The following is a 21,769-nucleotide window of genomic DNA, read 5'->3' on the forward strand; positions in this document are numbered from 1 at the left end:
GGGTCCATGCTCCAAGTTCCTTTCACCTCCTGCACTGTGCACAGATAACATCCTGGTTTAGTCCCACAGAGATCAATTACAAACACCTCAGTGTAGGTACAGTTTACTTTCCCATTCTAGTTTTCCGTCTCACCTCGTAATCGTAACCAGCGGTGCAGGCGTGGCGTCAGGATCACTTGGATTTGGTTTCCTATTCTTTATTTGTTTGCTTCTTTTGCTACCATTTGAACCTTGAGTTTATTTCCCATGTGTCACAGTTAAACCATGTAGCTGCTATGAGCTTCAGCTGGGTGTGGACAGAAATAATAACAGCTAAATAAAATAAAATAAATAATAATAATAATAAATTAGACTGAAATCACACTGCTGGCTCCTGAAGCCCTTTCACTTCTCGGATGGTGACGCTCAACTGGAGTTAAGCACTGCCAATCAAAATAGTGGGTAACCATTTTTCAGTGTATGATACTCTCATGGATCAAGTTCACAGTCATGTCCCTGAAATACTGTATTTTTATTTCTAATGGACAGGTATTATGAGCTGTAAAGTATTTTTGTACAAATTTAATACTTTGGTAGCATGATATTTATCGTCGATGTATAACTTTGGGAATTCCTACAGCTGTCAACCTTTGTATGGCCGAGAAAAAAAGAAACAATAAAAAGATATACAGAGTGGACAAATGAGACTGTGTTGAGCCTCTTTTTGTGTTTTTTTGTTGGTTGGACATTTCATTCCAGTTATCGGTGCTGCTAGTGTTATGCAAGTTTTATGTAATTCCTCTTGAGCACAAAAGCGGTCTCTATTCATAGCCACTTACAAATCAGTCCTTGGCTGAATCTTTTTTGTTCCATTTTTTGCAGTTGCTGCTTTTATTCCCTTACTGCTTTTATTCCCTAGACCTCCAGGAGCCAAATCCCCATTTAACATAACATAACTGAAAAAAAAAAACAGCTAGAAATCAGCTTCTTCCAGCTCTTGCTGGTCTTTGCTGGTGTAGCTGGTTGGGCCACCAGCTGGATATGCTGGCGTGACCATCTGAGGAAGCTGGTCATGCTGGTGTGACCAGCCTGTCGTGTGGGATAGCCTACAGCTGGTGCAAGATGGTCATGCTGGTGACCAGCCTGTCAAGCTTGACATTGCTGGTGTAAGATGGTCATGCTGGTTTGCTAGAATGACCAACATAAGCTGGCATGGCCAGTTAAACCAGCAGTGTAGACCAGCAACACCAGCTAAAATGACCATCTTGAGGTGGTATGACAAGCAAAACCAGCTGAATTACCATCCAGCAAGAGCTGGAAGAAAATCAGCAAAAATCAGATAAAACCAGCAACCAACATAAGCTGGTTTCTACCTGTTTTTTCAGCAGGGTAGGTATAACAAGATGCTTTCCACAATATAACAAGATATCTCCATAGTATAAGAAATATCTTAAGATTTTTCACCATTTGACGACATAAACTTATGTTGTAACAACCAACTTGTTGTAACAACCAACTATTTAACATAATTAGCTATTGTTATATTGAGTGACATTTTTTACTCCATAGCATTTAACATTTGTATACATAGCATGAAACAAATCTTGTTCAAACATGCAAAACATCTTTTTATAAGAACAAACTGTGACATGATACTGATCTGTTTTTCTTTTTGCAGCATGGCAGGAATATGCCACTGTATATAGGCCAGCCATTTTAAGATCAATCTTCTTAATTGAACGGTATCACAATGGCTGAGGCCCAGGAACTCCACAGCATAAATCCAGCCCCAGTGCCGTAGGTAACAGTGATGGCACACACAGGAAGTTATTCCTCATTGTTGTGTCAAAGTGAAGTCAACAAATTGTGCAAAAATGTAGCCATTTTGAAACTCAACAGTCAAACAAATACACTGTTGAATCTCAAACTTTATGTATCCACACCAGTATGCTGCTTTGTTTTTGCCTCGGTCATAAGAGGTCAATTTGTTCTTGTATCACATCTCATATTATTCAGCCTTGAAACCAAGAGTTTTCCTCAGAGCATGCACAACACTTAATGCCACGTTAAAATTAAAAGCATTTTTTATTTTAATATGAAGAACGCTGGTTCTGGATGAGCAATCACTGATTCTCCATTTAATGGGACCCGTTAATAAGGTTGACCTAAATTCATTCTTTTTTATTTTACAAAATAGCTTTTTCAGTCCTGAACATGAAAGTATGCAGCCTTGGTATTTTTTTCTTTCATATCACCAGCAACTGTGACGCACATTGAAACACTGACTACAGTCAACTGTGCTTATTGAGAGCAATAATATCCGTAATCAGTCTAAACGTAGGGAGTCCAAAAAAGTTGTAATCCTCATCTGACTCAAATCCAGTCAAAGCCTTTTGGGTTGAAGCTTGACCAACAGAAGTACTGTAGAAGTATCAATCCACTATGCCCCTTTCCCCCAGTACAGACACACACTTAGAGAGAGAGAGGCCTAGCTAATATCAACTAATTAACTCTTCCTGATGAGAGATAAAAGTAATTGAAGGATAAGATTGGGGCAATTAAACGTTAAATCTCCTAATTTGATTAAGAGATAGCTTAAACCTAAATGCCTTTTCATTAACCCTAATCATTTCAGTGGTTTTGGTTTATACATCACTGCTGTTGTACTCAATTACCCTCTGTGACAAAGACAGAGTAATCAGGAGGTTTACCATATTCAACCTTCTAACATATGCACTGTGTAGACCTCAAGTGGTTAGAAATGGAAAATAATAATTTTATAAACTGTTTAAATGTCTTCCGTTTGCTGTAAATGACTACCTGAAGTGGAGTATGTAGTTAATGACCACCATGTCATGGCAAGCAGATATTTGCATCCCTGTTTTCAGTCACTGACTTAATTTCCTGATTACACCATATGGTGGCACAGATTAATTTTAGTGTGTATCATGATGCTATCATTTTTTGATCCTTCTTCATAAAGAAAGTCATTAGCCATTCTATTCCCATTAAGTACCATTCTACAGAATAAGAGCTCCACCCACAGGCTATGGGTGGTACTGTTCCATCCCATCGATTGCAGTTGCTGCCAATGACCAACTTCAATGTTGTAGTTCTACTCTGAGGCCTTAAGTTTCCCTCTCATATTTTATTGATCTGAGCCAGAACTTTCTTCATAGGGTTCAAAATTGAACCACACAATGCTGTATACAGGCTTGAAATTATATTAACATTACTGTTCACCTCAGTCTTAGTAACTCCAGTTGCCTGTGAAACATACTTTTTTTGAGGCATGCTGGTCTTCTGTTATTCTATTGCTGTAGCTGCAGCTCTGTATCTCAAAACAGGCCAGCCGTGGCCTACCGGTTAGCGCTTCAGACTTGTAACCGGAGGGTTGCCGGTTCGAACCCCGACCAGTAGGCATGGCTGAAGTGCCCTTGAGCAAGGCACCTAACCCCTCACTGCTCCCCGAGCGCCGCTGTTGTTGCGGGCAGCTCACTGCGCCGAGATTAGTGTGTGCTTGAGTGTGTTTCACTAATTCACAGATTGGGATAAATGCAGAGACCAAATTTCCCTCACGTGATCAAAAGAGTATATATACTTATACTATATCTTATTCTATTGCTGTAGCTCTGTAGCTTAATTGTTAATAGCTTACATGTTATTCTATTGCTGTAAGTCGCTTTGGATAAACGCCTCTGCCAAATGAATAAATGTAAATGTAAAAATGCTAAATGTCAACTTGTAAAAGAGAATATTCCAAACCTTTACTCAGAATAAATTCACAGTGGAAACAAACTAGTTAATTAATACAAAAAAAGAAAGAAAAAAAAAGTGTATCCTTAAAATACAGGATGAAAATCTGTGAGGCCATCTCTACTTAACTTTCAATTACATGTATTCATTGTAGAATCTGGAACCTCAGAAACGAAAATGTGTACTGCTTCTTTTTTTACAAAATTCTTTGGAGAACCACTAATTCATGATTAACTTATGATGAACATCTGACAATCACCCCTCATGAGAGACACCGAGTGCCATTGCTGATGCTGATGCTGGACATCCTTTAGTGTTACTCAGATGAGAGGAAGACACTTTGGACAGTCACCACACAGATCCAGTCATGGTCAGGGAAATGTCTGGTATCAATGGCTGGGGGAGTGCCGAGATGACAACATCTGGCCAAAAGACTGGACACTTGGAGATGATGCCTGAACAGATGACAAAAAGAGTATTAAAATGGAGCTCAGAGAGAGGGCGGACAGCTCTTCATTACAATCAAATTCAGGAGTATCAATGTCACTAGCTAATAAGTATTCATGCTGCGGTTACATTCAACAGCCATTTGTAGAAGTTATTTCAACTCATGCAAGATATTTGGTAACATATGAACTCAGCTTATGAACTCAAATGAGCTTCCACAGGGCAGAAATTATTCCTGAAAAACTGAAATAATGACTGATAGAAGATAACAAAAGTGAATCGACTTGCTTTTCAACAAACCTTTTAGAACCATGCTAACTGAAGCTTACACTGTGTCCCTTAACAGTAGCAGATATTCTCGATAGATATAATAGATGACAGTTAAGCAGACTAAATCCAGAGGGGATAGTTACAGCTTGCTCACCTGTCATTCTACAGGTCTCTGTGCAGTGGACAAGGACCTCTTCATTTTAAGCCGAACGCTTTCTGTAAAAAATCTGTCTCTTGGGAGAGCTCAACTTCCGCAGGACTCCCATGAGGCACTGCTGATGTGTCATCATCACCGCTCATAGGTGGCCAGCTATATTCCTGAGTGAAAGCGAGATCTTCCTGTAGGCAAGTCTCACTTGCGGTTAATGTGTCCTCACACGGTCCGGTGGATAATTCTGGGTATTTTACCATGGCAAGAGGCACCAGGGAGTTGGATGTCTCCTGGCCCGACACAGAGCCTGGGGCTCTCCTGAAAGGAGAAGCCTCCCGAGGGTGGCCACTGCTGAGCCTGTCTCCTGCATCTCCACCCCCCTCCATCCTTCTTGAGTCCACAGCAGCAAACCTCTCTAACAGCCCTACTCTGGGCCTGAATTTAATGACTGGACTGAGTGTGATATTGTTCTCTCCGGCCTCTCTAGGGAAGAGGTGTTTCACCACAGGGGCAGCAGGGTTGGGGGAGCTTAGCGTGAGCAGTCCGAGACTCGAGGCAACAGTAGGGCTGTCTGCAGACGCCACCTAAAGGATGGGAGAGAAAGGGGAAATAAACACAACTGAGAACACAACCAACGCTGCCAACAGTAGTTACATACATTGTGGCACCTGACCGTGGTATCCAATCCATTTTCTAAAAAATAGTCTACTTTAGCAATACACCTTGGCTGCCAGGACTGATGTTTTGACACAGCTTTTTCTTTCCTAGAAATATTCTCCATGGATGCCTCTATTACACCCCTCTCCTCAGGAATGTGAGAGCTACAAACAGGACAGTCACTCACCCTGGGCTGTTTAGGAGGAGTGTTCCAGCCCTGATAGCCACTGGCTCGTTTGATGCCGAGCGGACTTTGCGGTGGATCACTGAGCACCTTCCAAGGGTTCTCCTCCTTGGCAACAGCCGACATGGCAGGAGGTGCACACGACACGTTGGCGTGGTCTTCGGCACACTCCATAGGTGAGCACCAGTTATACGCCTGACTGAAATTGAGATCATCCTGGAGACAGGCATCCTCCTCCTGGAGGTCTTTACACATTGAGGAGGGTCCTGGGGTCTGGCTTGGCGTTTGGGAGGCCTGAGGAGGCCCAAAGCCTGGGGCTTGCCTAGAGAGGGTGCCCGCGCAGGGCTGCGTGAAGCTGGACTGATTCAACGGATCCTCCTGCCCTGACTGCTGTTCGGCCACCAGCTCTCTGACCAGCTGGCCGAGTCTGGTGTTGCGCTTTCTCACGTGTCCTCTGATGGCCTTCTCGAAGTCGGCGTCCTTGGAGACGACATAAACGCGCTTCTGGCCCCGCGTGACCGCAGTGTAAACATGCCTCCAGTCCTGAGCCACTCCACTGCCAACCACATACACAATGGTCTCAGCCTCGGAACCCTGACCCCACACACACACACACACACACACACACACAAAATGGAAACACCACATATAATCATAATAACGCAACATGAAGCAAGATACAACGCACAAAAGAGGTGGAGGAGACATTTGCTATAATTAACATGCACCATCTGATTGAAATTCTATTTCATTACACACCTAGATATTTTGGTGTGTGTGGGTACTGTATGTGTGTGTATCTGTGTGTACCTGGAATGTGTGTATGGTCCGTGCCCACGCATGCTGTATCCTGCACAGTCTTTGCAGCTCCCTGAAGAGAACACACAGCACCCTCCCCTGCCCATCATCCAGCGTCAAGTACCGCCTCCTCCGCCGGCCACCCTCCTCCACCGTCACATCCTGTAATGAGGCATTGTGGGATATCAGAAAGAGAGGATTCATGTCCACGCCCAGAATGTTTATTGCTCACAATACACACACACACACACACACACACACATACAAATATATATATATATATATATATATATATTAGGGTGCATCAAATTTGAATGGGAAATTTTAATTTCAAAATATCGATTTGGCTGGCATTGCATTTTGTTCCAATTAACATAAAAATGACTTTTGCACAGTTTTGAATAATTCCATTGAGATTTAGGGGTGCCACCTAACACATGAACTTTGGCAAAATTTCGAAAAATGTGCAATTTTTAGTCTAATTGCCAAAAGTTGACCTGGAAATGTTAAGTACAGTGAACTTTAATACAGTAATATGTTCTATAGGGTTATCAAAGTAAAAGTTGTTTGTTTGCCCTTTGGGTAACTTGGGCATTTCTCAGAATTCAACTTTCAAGATTCTCCATTCACTGTCCTATAGACAAAATGAATGGAGGTCAATGGGACATGTTCACGTGGCCTTACCCTGAATTCTGTGCAGCAGTGATGGATGTCGGACACACATATAAAATTTAATTGACTTTATTGTTAAACACAAAGGGCGATACTGACAAACTTAAAAGAACAAACCCTCTCTAGTGGCTAACTCACTGACTAACAGGGCCTAATTGTAAGAGCTGACACTAACTAAACTCCGAACTTAACTGCTCAGTCTGTGCCAGAGTCTCTGCTCCACTGAGCAAGATCACCAGAGAGAAAGAGAGAGGGAAGGGAACCTGAACTCTGAACCTAGCCAGTGTGTCTCCCCCCAGATATGTCTCCCCACCCGCCATCCAAGGGTAACCATCCTATTCAGGGATTAGCTTGGGTTTGCAGCGGCAAAGGTTTGGCTGTTGGTTGTGGTCATGTTCAACTCACACACATACACACACACACACACACACACACACACACACACACACACACACACACACACACACACACACACACACACACACACACACACACACACACACAAAGACACAGACACAAAGACACAGACACACACACACACACACACACAAAGACACAGACACACACACACACACACACACAGAGAGACATACACACAAAGACACACACACAAAGACACACACACACATACAGACACAGACAGACACACACACAGAGAGAGACATACACACAAAGACACAGACACACACACACACACACAAACACACACACAGACACACACACACACACACACACACAGAAACACACACACACAGACACACACACACACAAAGACACACACACAGACATACACACACACACACACAAACACACACACACACATACAGACATACACATAGAGAGAGACATATACACAAAGACACAGACACACACACACACACACACTCACACACACACACACACACACACACACACACACACACAAACACACACACACACACAAACACACACACACACAGACACACACACACACAAACACACACACAGACATACACACACACACACACACACACACAAACACACACACACACAGACATGCACACACACACACACACACACACACAGACATGCACACACACACACACACACACACACACACACACACACACACACACACACACACACACACACACACAGACATGCACACACACACACACACACACATGTTCTCCACAGCCAAAGAGATAAATAGAGAGAGAGAGAGAGAGAATAAGGGATACAAAGGAGAGAAGAAAGACACCCAGAGAAAGCGGATGAAAAAAGGAGAGACAGGGCCAGATGTATGTTTTTGTGCCCACGTCAGGCATATCATTCGCAAAGTGCACGTAAAAGCATGGCGAGGTATGTACAAACAGGCCGCACTGAGGAAAAAGCGTAGACTGCCTGTCGTGGGAGCTGCAAATGGCTATTTGCGCTTTTCCGCGTCATGCATATGCATTCATAGGAGGGTCAGGGGAAAGTGGGAGTATCGCGCAAACACAGGAGACGACAAGTGCTAATAGCATTGTTTAGGTATTCCGCCATATGTATGAAAACAGTGCATGTCTGTTTTGCGGTGAAAAACTTGCGCCTGTTAAAAGCAGGTGTAATCAAAATCGCGGTTGAATGCGTCAATTAGATAAACTTTTAGAGACCGCTGAATAAGTATTCAGAGCATCAGTTTTCTTCATTGTGCAATAAATAGTTCAAGTATTTTAAGTAGATTAGTAGAACTACTAGGCCTACTCTGTATGTTGCTGCTCGTTGACATCTTATTATCATGTATGATCGCTAAAGTTTGTTTCTTTTTAATGTTACAATTGGTTAACTATTCAACTGCGCTTGTGGTTCAGCTGTGGGCACGCAATTAGCTTTGCAGAGGGGGCGGGGAAACAACTGCAGATATGATAGTAATATGTAATAACACATCCAACACAGATCAAGATCACCTCAAACAGAAAGATCACCTCAGTTTTCTTGAGCTGTAGTATTGTTTACCTCAGATCTCCATGGCGACCATTGAGCACTGTTAACCACTTTATCCAACAAAAACAGATGTGCGGTGGCACCCCATCATCAGCACCCCAAATCATAATGTACTGGAAAAATATTTTGCATGTGTTGTTTCTACATATATTGGAACACTTTTAGCACCCAGCCATATCAAAATTCAAGAATTGTGTTTTTTGATGCACCCTTATATATATATATTTGCAAGGCATTTTCATGTCTCCAACAGACAATCAGGTTTTTAGCAACAAAGGAATGACGAAGAAAGTCCCAGTGTGGGGATATCAACCATTTCTTTGGTTTAACGGTATCTTTGTCCAGCACTAAGTTGCACACTGCATCTACTTTTTCTGATGTACAAAACAAATCAGTTGATGTGCTTCATTCCCATGATTGAATTAAGATATGCAGATAGGACATTAGTATCTTCAGAAATTACATCAGACATTGCACATAAGATGATATATACTGTGTGGGTTTGTGATTTATGAATAATACACGGTCACAATACACCCCTTATTAAGTGGGTAATCGGAGCTAGCCGTACGTACATACATGAACCTGTGGGTGTTTGTGTTGTAATAGTTAATGGTGGCACTTAAATGCACCACTTCTTGTAGTAATAAGTCTATAACAAAATGGTGATATCACATGGAATTATTTTTCAGAAATGGTGGGATTTTAAATGTAGTGTTGAAATGTGAAGATACAGGATCTCTAACTTTAATTACAACCTTACAAGTGACTTGTTTTGAGGTGTGTTGTTGCCATGACTACAATGATACACTCATTTGTAAACTTGTTAACCCCATTTGAAGATGGAAATGAGTGGCAAATGGTCAGACAGATCCTTGTGAGTAACCACTGCTGCCAACCTCTGTGATGTAGAAGATCTCTCCGTTGCACAGGCGTTCCTTCACTGGTTCCTTCTCTTCCTCCTCCTTCCTCTTCCTCCTTCCGGTCTGCTGAGTCCGCTTATCGCTGGTGCCTTCCAGAGGGTCAGAGGGGAGAGGGCAGCCGCCCGGCTGAGTTGGCACGGCGAGAGCCAGCTGCTGCTCCGTGGTCGGTGGTGGCAACGCTGGGGGCTGCCCACGCTCATGGCTCCAGTCAGTGATGTAGTTGTTCCTCGTGCAGCAGATTTTGTCCCCAATACGGAAGTCCATCCTGTTCTTGTGGTTTCTGTCAGAAACAACACCCAGGGTTTGCAGAAGACAGCAATGAAGAAAAGGAACACCAGTATACTAAACCAAGGCACCATTAAAGGAAATTAAGGGAAATTTTGACACCACTTGGTAAGTTGCACAGTTTTGAAAATGAATGTTAAGGGTTGTTTTAAGACATGTTTGAGCATGCCTGTTGGCAACCACTCAGAGTAGTCTAAGGCGATTCAAAACGAGTCAGAAAAGTCGAGAGACAGGACCAATAGTCAAAATTTCGGTGTCCACCACTCTAGTTCATCCAAAACAAACCAGAAAGGGGACTCAAAGTGCGAAATACCGGAATTTTCCTTTAAAAACTACCAGGGTGAAGCAGGGACAACATGACAGGAGTGGCAAATTGTCCTAAATGTCTTTATTATTCACTTCACCACCTCTTCTATGACCATGAACACTGCTTTCAAATAAAATAGCATGATATCAATGTAAAGACGAGATTAACATCTGGAATTCAGTATTTACATATCACTCTGCAGTCAACAGTGTAGTAATGCTATTTTCTAAATAAATGTTAAATAAAATGGGAAGTATTACTGAATGTCTTACTTGGTTGCATGCCTCCCATAATGCTGGCAACAAAGCTCATTGATCAGAGCACAGTCGGCCCTGCAAATGCATATCAGGTCAGTCACTACCGCAACAATATAACCTCTTTTCAACCACAATCCTTTAACATATTTTCCCACAGAAGAACTCTCAATCAAGTCCACATATTTTAAGTGTTGGCGTGTGTTTTTCTATGTACTTTTGAAACAGTAATCTTAACATGATACACAGTGCACGTCCTGACTCCTAAGATCACATTTACCTCCTGAAGGCGATGAACTGGGAGATTTTATGGTCTTGAAGTCCAGCAGCTCGTCGAAGCAAAAGTGAAATTGCATCGTGTAGAGCTGAGCAAGAACGAAGAAAATACAAGATAAGGCCCATCTCAACACAACACCACAACTCCCAGTGAGAGCCAGTGTGTTGGCCACCAGCCCTGAGCCACAACCTGGCAATCTGGAAACATAATCCCCAATCTTCCATGATCCCGTATACACTAAGATCATCAATACACTGTGAGTTTTTCAGATATGGTTTCTAAGATGGCAAACCCCACCCAGAGGCCTGTGGAAGACTAAGCCTCTTCTCTCTGCTGAAAGCAACAGATTGTGTTAACTCACCAAGGTCGTCCTGAGACACCCGCACATAGATGAACCTCCTGTCATCGCCAGGCATTTCAGGGGAACAATTCATATCCACTACGGCATCAAAGTTCAGAGGGTAGTATGTTCGCTTCTGACCCATGTCTGCAATACTACAGAAGACAGAGCAGAGTGCATGTTTTTATATTCCCAAGCAAAAGACAAGCTTGGCTCATTAGTGATGAGTGGAATTTTGAGAATTAGTGGAAGTTAGTTAAGTATAAGTATAAGTATATATACTCTTTTGATCTCGTGAGGGAAATTTGGTCTCTGCATTTATCCCAATCCGTGAATTAGTGAAACACACTGCACACAGTGAACACACAGTGAGGTGAAGCACACACTAATCCCAGTGCAGTGAGCTGCCTACAACAACAGTGGCACTCTGGGAGCAGTGAGGGGTTAGGTGCCTTGCTCAAGGGCACTTCAGCCGTGGCCTACCAGTCGGGGTTCGAACCGGCAACCCTCCGGTTCTAAGTCCGAAGCGCTAACCAGTAAGCCACGGCTGACCACAAATTGAGAAAATTGAGTTAAATGTGTTTTCTTATACAACCATCCTTACACCAGTGCTCTGTGTTGTCCAGATGTCCTGTGAAGTTAGGATGCAACGCTAGCTGAGTTGACTGCTAACTTCACAGGATATCTGGACACAGAGCACAGGGGTGAAAATGGTTGTTTCTGCACATACTGATGCCATTTCTAGGTTTTGGATGTTTTCAGCTAAAAACTGCATATAGCACCTCTAACCAGGGAGGAGACCTGAGGCTGCTTACTGTCCAGCGTTTTCCACTATCAGCTTCGACTCGGCCCGGTGGTTGGTTCTCATCTCAATGGACCAGTGGACTCTGTGCAGGCTGTGGAACAGGTCATACAGTGCGTTTCCAGGCTCAATGCTGGGCAGCTGACGCACATCACCTGCACGCGCACACGCACACGCACACGCACACGCACACGCACACGCACACACACACACACACAGTGAGACCAACAGTATTCCATGCAATACGGAACCCTGTCCATAGTCAATGAATGTTACAACTAGACAATTTAAGAAAAAAACATTTAACTCAATTTTCTCAAACTTCCACTAATTCACATTCATAATTCACTAGCTCACATTTATCCCAGGCACAAGTATGGCATCCACATGTTGTTCGCCCCCTGAGGGCAGACCCCTGTCATCCGTGCTACCTCAGAGTTATGTACTCTTTGAGACCACTGAGATACTCTGAAGAAGTATTGGACTTGTACATCCATTTCTAAACTCAAAAAATATGCTGGGTGTTTCTTTGAGACCACTGTAAATGGTCAAGTACTGAAAAACCAAGGGCGGCTCAGAAAGAGCTCGGCATTCTGGGAAGCTGCAGGAATTTTTCAAATGGGGTTGTTGATTTGTTGACAGTTGTTTGCTCACAGATTGATTTCCAGTCTGGTTTTCGTATGCTGCCAGCTGAGTCGAGCGGTTTGGCACGCCTCCTCCAAAGGGGTTGAAAAATAGTTTCCATCTGTTCCTACGACACCCATTTCCCACACTCAGAACCCCACTGTCCCACTGTACGACATTCACTTAAAGGAGAATTCCGGCGATTTTTCACATAGATCTGTGTTTCTCGAGGTCACCGAGTACTGTCAGTACGCAAAAAAATAAACGATTGCTTCTACCTAGCTCGACTTGCTGCAGCCAACAGCCAGAGCTGCAGTAATACACTCTGGGGGCATGAATATGGGGGCTCATGAACATGCCCCCAAAAACAAACAACAAACAATTCAGCATTCAGCATTTAGAAAACAAAAAGAGAATTTCCGCAATCTATAATTTAAGAATAATAATCTAATAAAGAATAATTGGACTACATCATTATTAAAAAAAAGATTATCATTCATTAATAAATTATTAGATGTTGGACATGTAAGGAAAGATAAAAGGGGGGGGTTCCCAATGTTTTCCTCCAGGTCAAAGGTCAAAAGGTTAGAGGGCTCACCGAGCAGGACGAACTTCTGCAGCTGGGCCTCACTTGTGAGGATGGCCAGCAGCGAGTGGAGGATCTGCACCGACACCAGACTGCCCTCGTCCACCACCAGCGCCCGCACCCGCCGGAACTTCCACCGCGGCACCTCCCCTTTCTCCTGGACTTGGCTCTTGGCCCTGTCCTTCACCCTCGTCCAGTTCATATAGCTGAACAGCACCTGGAGAGAGGGAGCAAGGTGAGAGAGAGAGAAAGAAAGAGAGAGAGAGAGCAAGGTGAGAGAGGGCGGGGGCAAGAGAGGTACAGGAAGGTGTCAGAGAGAGAGAGAGAGAGAGAGAGAGAGAGCAAGGTGAGAGAGAGAGGGGGGTGAGAGAGGTACAGGAAGGTGTCAGAGAGAGAGAGAGAGAGAGAGAGAGAGAGAGAGAGAGCGAGAGAGAGAGAGGGGGGGGGGGCCGAGAGAGAGAAAGAGATGGGGAGGCGAGAGAGGTACAGCAAGGTGTCAGAGAGAAAGAGAGAGAGAGAGAGAGAGAGAGATCAAAAGAGGTACAGCAAGATGTCAGAGACACAGCAGAACCAGAATGCCATATAACACATTTAAAAGTCATAATTGATTGATTGAGTCACCCCTCTCCCTCACCTGGTGCATGGTGTACGCAGTGAAGCCCGTCCTCTTGGTCAGCAGTCCAGCTGCTCTGCCTGTGGGTGCGGTCAGCAGCACCTGCAGCTTCTCCTCCTCCTCCTCCTCTTTCTTCTTCTTCTCCTCCTCCTCCTCCTGTTTGCTCTCCTCACCCACCTGAGTGGTGGCCTCGTCCTCGGGCAGTGAGGGGCCAGAGTCTTTCTGGAAGTCCTCGCAGGCCTTGAGGACCTCCTCCATGTCGCGGTCGCGCTGCTGCATGGCGGCTTTGAACACCAGGCTGACCACCGTGGTCTTGCCGCAGCCACCCTTGCCGCTGATCACCGTCACCGGGTTGGAGCAGATCATCTGGGCAGCCCGCACCTGGTCCGGGTCCAGTTCGATCTCCACAGGCGGGTCGCGGTCCGGTTCCTCAGGACTGGGAGGAACCTCCTGCCTTGGGATGGAGAGTTTAAGGCCAAAGTTCAAGTCGTCCCATGACGAGCCTCCATTTGAGTGGATGGCTTGTGTAGAGGACCTGTCCCCATGGCCACACATCAGGTCATCGCTTGGTCTGTCCCCGGCGACCGCTGTTGCATCTTGGGATGTTTCCGATATCGCCTCCCCATCGTGTGCCGGGGCACCTGCGCCGTTGGTCTGCTCGTCAGGTGTGTTTCGACCTGCCTCGGCCCGTGCCCTCAGCCTCTCCTCCTGTGCCTCCCTCAGCACCCGCCGGACGTCCAAGTCGATGCGCCAGGGCTTCGGCGCCCCCTCGTCCGCGCCGCCCGTCAACCGCGCCAGCCGCTCGCTGATGCCCGTCTCGTAGGTGTGCAGGTTGCGCGGCGCCACCCTCTGGCGCTCCAGCACGACCACGCCCTGGTCCTTCATGAAGCGCACGGCCGCCCACACGGACAGCTCGGACAGCTCGGAGCAGAGGAGCTCCTCCAGGCCGCGCAGTTCCACGTAGGTGCTCCCGGACAGCTGGCACTGGTGCTTGAGCTGAGCGTACACCTGCAGCGCGTGCCGCTGCAGCTCCGGAATGCCCCGGAACAGGCCGCACGCCGCGAAGGCCTCCAGGCGAGCCTCGCAGCGGATCAAGTGGAGCTCCTTGTAGAGAATCTACACAAACACAAAGAGACGGAGAGAGGGCGGGCAGAGAGAGAGAGAAAGAGAGAGAGAGAGAGAGAGAGAGAGAAAGAAAGAAAGAAAGAAAGAAAGAGAGAGAGAGAGAGAGCGGAGGGAGGGAGTGAGAGAGAGAGAGTGAAAGAAGCAGAATGAAGTCAAGCTGTTTAACACATAGGGACTATTTTTACACACTCTACTGCTACTGGCGGTTATACCACAAGAACAACAACAAGGAAGTTCCATTGATGTTAAAGGTAGTATCAGCGATAGCGGGGTTTCGTCACTTCTGCTTATGATCAAACAAAACAGAGAGCTAGCTCGCTACTCCCTCCCCCTCCCTCCCGTGCAATTGAAACTCTCCTAAACGCGCATCTCGTCGGTTATTGGTTGGAACCATTTTTGATGGCCTGCTTATGGGGCAGGCAGCTAGCAGATCGTTAGGAAAGATTAGATGAATCTGATCATTTATGTTTGGGCATTTTTTGGGCCTGAAATCGCTGATACAACCTTTAAAGTTATGGTAGATAGAGCAGCCCCTATCAGATGAAACACTAGGGGGAGCTGTTCTCACACACTGGTGCCACACCGCCACCAAATTATTGCCGCCACAGCTTCAGATTTAGGGCAGATCCACAATATTATCTCAGTTGACTTGTATGTTATCCTGTCGAAGTGTCCTCCACTGGCTGGTATTCACATTGTACTTTAACAATAAACAGCAATACTAATCAGAGGTTGTTAAGACCTGTTCACTTGTATTCCACAAAGATATTGTTTATGTCAACAATATAGCAAAAAACTAGCAAACTTGAAGGATAAGTGTAGCACAGGTCAAGATTAGCCTGCCCTGCACAGGAAACACTATAGACGGATATACATGACAAACTTTTGAAACCTGGGGCCTACACACGGACAGGATGTGCATAGATCAGGTGGGTTGTGGGGTGGGGTATTTCCTGAGATAATTCACATGGGTGACCTGATACACATCCTTAAACTGGTCCTGGTTCTGTGGGGGTTGAAGCAACTGCAAAAGAAAGGCCTCAGCCTATGAAACTCTTCCATTCGTCTAAGCCTATAAAACTCTTCCATTCGTCATACATTGGAAAGATTATTTCTATTCTCATATTTGAAAACATGAGTAATACTTGATAAAAAAAACTCTGAGATTGCGGCCCAACGGTGGGACCTCTGAAATCCCCAGGGAACATTTGGGTCCGTCACCACTCACTGTGGGCTGTGGTTTTAACTCCCACCCCCATCCTAACCCACACGCGACTTGGCACACACTTCCTCTGTTCTCTGTTGAGTTAAACAGGAAGTAGACATGTTCGTGCCAGTGACATCTGCTCAACACTAACTCAAGAGTCACCATCCACCATCAAAACTGAGCGTCATAATAAGCCATTCTGACACTGAAAGACGCGACTAAAACCATGTGTGATATGAAAAAAGGTGTTAAGTGTAGGAGTTTTCAATGAGGTATGATCAGTGAGAGAGATGTGCTCATCTCCTGACAGTCAAGCAAGCAATCCAATATCATAGCTCAACCAGAGATTTTCAAAAAAAAATAATAATAATAATAACTAAATAAATATCAATAAATGTTATTACAACTATAATTAAATTATAGGTAAAAATGTAAACTGCAACATTAACTTAGTAAATATACAGCAAAAGTCCTTGTCTTAAAATAGCAACAAAAAAAAGCATGTCTTCATGTGGATATTACGTAAATACATAAAATCACTGAGGAAATTCCATATTTGTCCGCACACCCTTTAAATACACAATCAGTGGTGCCAGGTGCACACACCATTACACCACATTTACATCAAATTTCTCAGATCCTCTTTTCTTAAGGACTTCCCTTGAAAAAGCAGAAACAAGGCACTAGTCTGTTATAGAGTGATGCAAAAAATGAATCCCACCATCATGGAAATGTAGGTAAATACACTGCAATTTACTACGCGTTTTGATGACATTACAAGGGAATCTGAATCTCACATCTGAATATGTTTATGTGTGTCTCGTTTTGTAACAGTAGCTTTGGTACTACTTCAAGTGTGATAATCACCAACTACTTCCACAAAGGAACAGATGGGGCAGCCGTGGCCTACTGGTTAGTGCTTCGGACTTGTAACCGGAGGGTTCTTTGAGTGTTCTTTGATGTGCATGTGTAATTCTCCACTGCAGTAAATGTTTTAATCTATATCAGGGATGCACACAGGTAAGGTGTGAAATAGGTGAGCCGTAGCAAAGGTGCCATCGGTGTCCCTACCTCAAACTGGCGCAGTGCCCATGGTGACCCAAGTGAGAGTCTGGCAGTGCCCATGGTGACCCAAGTGAGAGTCTGGCTGTGCCCACGGTAACCCAAGTTAGAGGTGACCCAAGATAGAGTCTGGCAGTGCCCACAGTAACCCAAGTGATAGTCTGGCCTGAGGTCTTTTCCCAAAACTGCTCCCCATCTCTCTCCCTCACTCATCTCCTGTCAACTCCTCACTATCATCTGCATTAAGGCTAAAAATGGGGCGGGCTCTAAATGATGACAGATAGAGGAGGACGGTTGGCAGCGCTTTGTGCACAACCATTGGCTGCCTTGATGGGGTTAGCTAGTCAGTGTTTCCCACAGAACTGAATTCCATTTGCGGTGGTTGGTTTGCAGAATTAACTTGAATACAACAGTTTTTTTAACAAATTAGCACAGCGTGGTTATGATGCTAACCGGATTTAAGCACAGTTTAGTACATCCTGGAAAATCATTGTGTGGTGGTCAATGTTGATATTGTGATGGGCCACCACAAATAAGTAAATGTATGGGAAACAGTGCTAGTATTAAACAGCATGGACAACGACTTGTTAGCCAGTGTGGGGGAGCAGGGTAGTAACGGCTAATTTAGCTCATTTCATCAGCTCCATCTACGGCCCCAACACAAGCGTTGATGACATTGCTGACTACAGTGTTGAGGACAGCCTCAACCCTGACTCATCTCTAATCTCTACAGTGTTGAAGACAGCCTCAAACCTATGAATTATCTCTAATTTCTACAGTGTTGAAGACAGCCTCAAACCTATGAATCATCTCTAATCTCTGCAGCGTACACTGAAGACAGCCTCAACCCTATGAATCATCTCTAATCTCTGTAGCTGAATTGTGCTCTATTTCTGTTTAGTGAGCGAGTGAAGTACTCACATAGCTGAAGCCCAGCTTCCACACTTGTGTCTTGATGATCACTTCCAGACGGTCCAGCAGGTCCTCTGCCAGCCCCGCCTCAGCACTGTCCTGCAGGGCGTCATGGTCCTTCTTCTTGCCCATCCCCAGGAGCTCCTTGAACTGGCGGGCCAGCAGAGTAGGCAGGTGCATCATGACCTGCGGGTACCGGGTGGCCACGCGCACACACACACCTGCAACTACAGAGTGCAAATGAGAGAGTTTTCAAGGATCTAAAAGGCATTACCGCTTGTTTTTTTTGTTTTTGTGTGTGTAAAGCACGGAGGAACCACTTGCCTAGTTATTAAATTAGCTCGAGTCAGACTTTAGGCTATCTCTGAGAAACTCTACCTACATCTTTAAATAGTGCAGTAGGCCTATGCCATATGCAATACAAACGATTGTGAAGCAACCACAGGACTTTGACAGCACTACTGGTCAAGTTCCTGTATTTCACACAAGATACCAACTGTGAAATAAGCTTATATTTGCCTAAACGGTCATGTGTCTACAGTGAAGTCTAAATCATGTGAGAGCTAAACAGTTGAACTCAAACACAGTTAGCAGCCTCATCCACAAGCCCCTGGACTATGTCCCTTACCTGATTTGGATACCAGTTTCTTCATGTGGTCTGCAGCTGTCTTGCATTGCTCCACATCCTCAAACTCCTCCAGGAGTTCAGGCAGGGTACGGAGCCCAACCTCTGTGTCCTCTGGCAGCCAATTCATGAACTGCGTTCTGTGCACTGGGGACACACCGCATGCTTTCAGAAACAGGGACACGACGGAGCGGCTGGCTTCACCCTTCAGGTCACTGCGAAGGGCGTACGAAGGGAACCCCTGGATGACCGCCCGGCCGTTCCTCAGATGCCCCACGCGACAGGTGATCTGCCACCAGGGATTTGTGAGGGGGAATCGGCCCTCGAGCCGCAGAGTCTGAGTGGAGCCCAAGATCTGGAAGTCAACTAGAGGGTCATCAGAGCACAGGTCTTGTCAGGAAACTGCATACAATAGTTAGACCAGTTAGTACGTAAAAGTAACAGCGAGATAAGCAAAATTAACATGTTCGTCTCGGCTTAATTTTGTCTTAAATACACAGATGTGGAATACGTTTTGAATTCTTTCACACAAACATACAGGTATTTGTGGGCATTTAAGGGCGTTTTTGGGAGGTAACCAGGTACACCATACTTTTGGAGGTGCAAACAAATGCTGCATTGCCATTGAGATCACAAAGTAAGGAGCTGGCTCAAGGGTTATAAAAGTTTTTTTCTCGTGTTGTAAAATGAAGGCACAGTTTCAAAATGTGCCAAATGTCAAATGTGTGTCAAATGTTGAGTTACTCCAGTTTAGATTTTTTGACGTTAATCACTCCTATGATGTATTGCTATTGTCTATCCAAAGTAAAATGGCTGTTTTGAAGTTAACTGATGGTTAAACCAAAAATCCGATTGTTTGCGCCTCCAAATGGGCGGTGACATACGTCTGTGACGCGAGTTTGTGTGAAAGAATCCAGTTTTAATTCCTCCTCTCTGAGGCACAGCTAACGTAAGCAAACTATTGAAAGGTTTTTTTTTATTATTTTTTTTACAAAATCATGTTGTGCAAGTCAAAACAAAACCCTGTCACATACCCTACGGTTTTGACATGACGCAGATAACAACCGCATATTAGGAAATAAAGGAACTCAAATGAAAGTGAGTCCACAGATTGCTGGCCTATTATTCCATCTCCGCTAAACTACTATCAAGCTCTTTGAGGTTTATTAAAACGCAAGGTAGGCTAGCTAGCCTATGATGATACTGTTTCGAGCAATCATTCGATCTGACAAGTATCACAAGAACAGCATAGATAGACAACATCTCATGAACATAATGTTACATGCATTTCAACTTTCCTGGGCTGTACTTTACCCTCTAGTCGTGGTGACACTGATGACTGAAACATGCGCCCTCCAGCAGACAAACTTTCCATTTCAACCATGTCCAGAAACTCTGGGTCTTCCTCCTCCTCGTCATCTTCAGAGTCCGAGCCCTCATCTTGGTTTCTTTGCGCCTCTTCCCTCGGTGGTAAGATATAGCCAACTAAAACTCTGCCACGCGGCGACGAGGTTACAGCTGACATCGTAAGCTATGTGGGGAAACCATAGAGGGGAAAACGCCCCCCACTCTGACAGCAGTCAATGTTAGTATGTAGCAGCTTAAATTCTTCCCGCCGCCTTTCCAAAAATAACAGTTGAGTTGACACTAGTAGTGTAGGAAGTTCCGGTTCATGAAACGAGTGTCTATGGTTAAAAGTCTTCCAAAAACAAACGTCTCTCACGCAACATCAAACATGGTAGTCTAACTTTTTTGGTGTTGCAATAAATTGGAAATAAATAATCATGTAGCCTAATACTGAGGGCATAAATATACGACGGAGTATTAGGGCCACACATGAAGAAAAAAATATTTTTGCCATGGCGAGATTAAACTCGACATGTTGACTTTAAAGTCGACATGTCAACATTAAACTCGACATTTCGAGAATAAAGTTGAAATGTAATGTCGACTTTAATCTCGACGTGTCGACTTTAAAGTCGCCATGTCGACATTAAACTCGACATTTCGAGAATAAAGTTGAAATATATCTACTTTAATCTCGACGTGTCATGCTGACATTAAACTCGCAATAGGCCCTACTGTTTAAACAGCCTAGCCTATAAGCTATGTAGCCTACACTAATACACAATATGTTACATGAAAAATGGGCTTCAAATAGGTGTTATTTCAGATAGATTGCTAAATTGCAGATATTCAGATAGATTGCGTATTGTCTGTTAACTAGGCTACTCATTGCCGTCATCGTGAAGTGCTGTCTGGCGGTTATGGAAATACCATGCACTATGCCGTTTAGGCTAAATAACTAGAAAAATATATGTATCCAATGATATAATGTTTCTATACAAAATGTTATTTCACTCTGTTTTACGTGGGTAAGGCCACTGCACATCCAAAAAACTGCCCTTCATGACCGACAGGCCGTCACTCTCCATAGGATAACGCATGGCAAAACTCATTTTTCTAAAACTGCTTTTCCATGTCTCACCTGCAATACGTAGCCTATAGGAGGCTAGAAACACAGGTATAGCCTAAGCATATACTATTTTGATCCCGGGAGAGAATATGTGTGCATGCACTTTATTTATGCACTAGGCTATGTGTGCATATAGGCTACTAGCCTACATGGGGTGGTCGGGAGGACAGCTTCATTCGTCCCTCCATAGACATTCAGCAATAGGCTGTTTATCATCCTTTACAAACAAGCAACGTGAAAGTCTAGGATTGGGGAGAGCGCCTAGTATGCAGTTGAACCTTTAGATGAAAAACAACACTTTAATAATGGGCCTACAATAAATAAATAAACCGCTAATGACGTTTAGGCTACTTTTGACCATCGCATTTATCGCCTGTAACTCCGTGATAGGACCTAACAGCAAAGTAGCCTATTTGGCTGAGCAATGTAGGTTAATATGTTCTATGTTTTGTCCACATGATATAGGCCTATG

General features: G+C 44.4%; 1 protein-coding gene across 1 annotated transcript; it reads right to left on the reverse strand.

Moving 5' to 3' along the window:
* Positions 1 to 1,829: 1,829 nt before the first annotated feature.
* Positions 1,830 to 20,625, reverse strand: helb (helicase (DNA) B). The gene is made up of 14 exons (XM_076303215.1): positions 20,136 to 20,625; positions 18,825 to 19,187; positions 18,206 to 18,423; positions 13,912 to 15,006; positions 13,290 to 13,494; positions 12,081 to 12,222; positions 11,287 to 11,420; positions 10,929 to 11,013; positions 10,667 to 10,726; positions 9,779 to 10,082; positions 6,255 to 6,404; positions 5,448 to 6,038; positions 4,607 to 5,187; positions 1,830 to 4,190 (listed from the first exon to the last, which is right to left on the reverse strand). Exons 1-13 carry the CDS (start codon positions 20,344 to 20,346, stop codon positions 4,648 to 4,650), a joined length of 4,098 nt encoding a protein of 1,365 aa, XP_076159330.1. The 5' UTR covers positions 20,347 to 20,625; the 3' UTR covers positions 1,830 to 4,190; positions 4,607 to 4,647.
* Positions 20,626 to 21,769: the final 1,144 nt, after the last annotated feature.

This window comes from Alosa pseudoharengus, unplaced genomic scaffold (genome assembly GCF_046254945.1).
Source record: "Alosa pseudoharengus isolate Yale_2024_CS ecotype anadromous, Long Island Sound unplaced genomic scaffold, YU_APseudo_1.1 YU_APseudo_1.1_scf_24, whole genome shotgun sequence".
NCBI classification, from domain to species: Eukaryota; Metazoa; Chordata; class Actinopteri; order Clupeiformes; family Clupeidae; genus Alosa; species Alosa pseudoharengus.

Excerpts from the sequence above, each read along its gene's own strand:
- helb (XM_076303215.1), bottom strand. The coding sequence starts at position 20,346 with ATGTCAGCTGTAACCTCGTCGCCGCGTGGCAGAGTTTTAGTTGGCTAT. Across the intron at positions 18,424-18,824 it reads GAAACTGGTATCCAAATCAG|TTGCAGGTGTGTGTGTGCGC; the intron begins GTAAGGGACATA and ends TGCACTCTGTAG. Across the intron at positions 11,014-11,286 it reads GGTGTCTCAGGACGACCTTG|CTCTACACGATGCAATTTCA; the intron begins GTGAGTTAACAC and ends GTTCTTGCTCAG.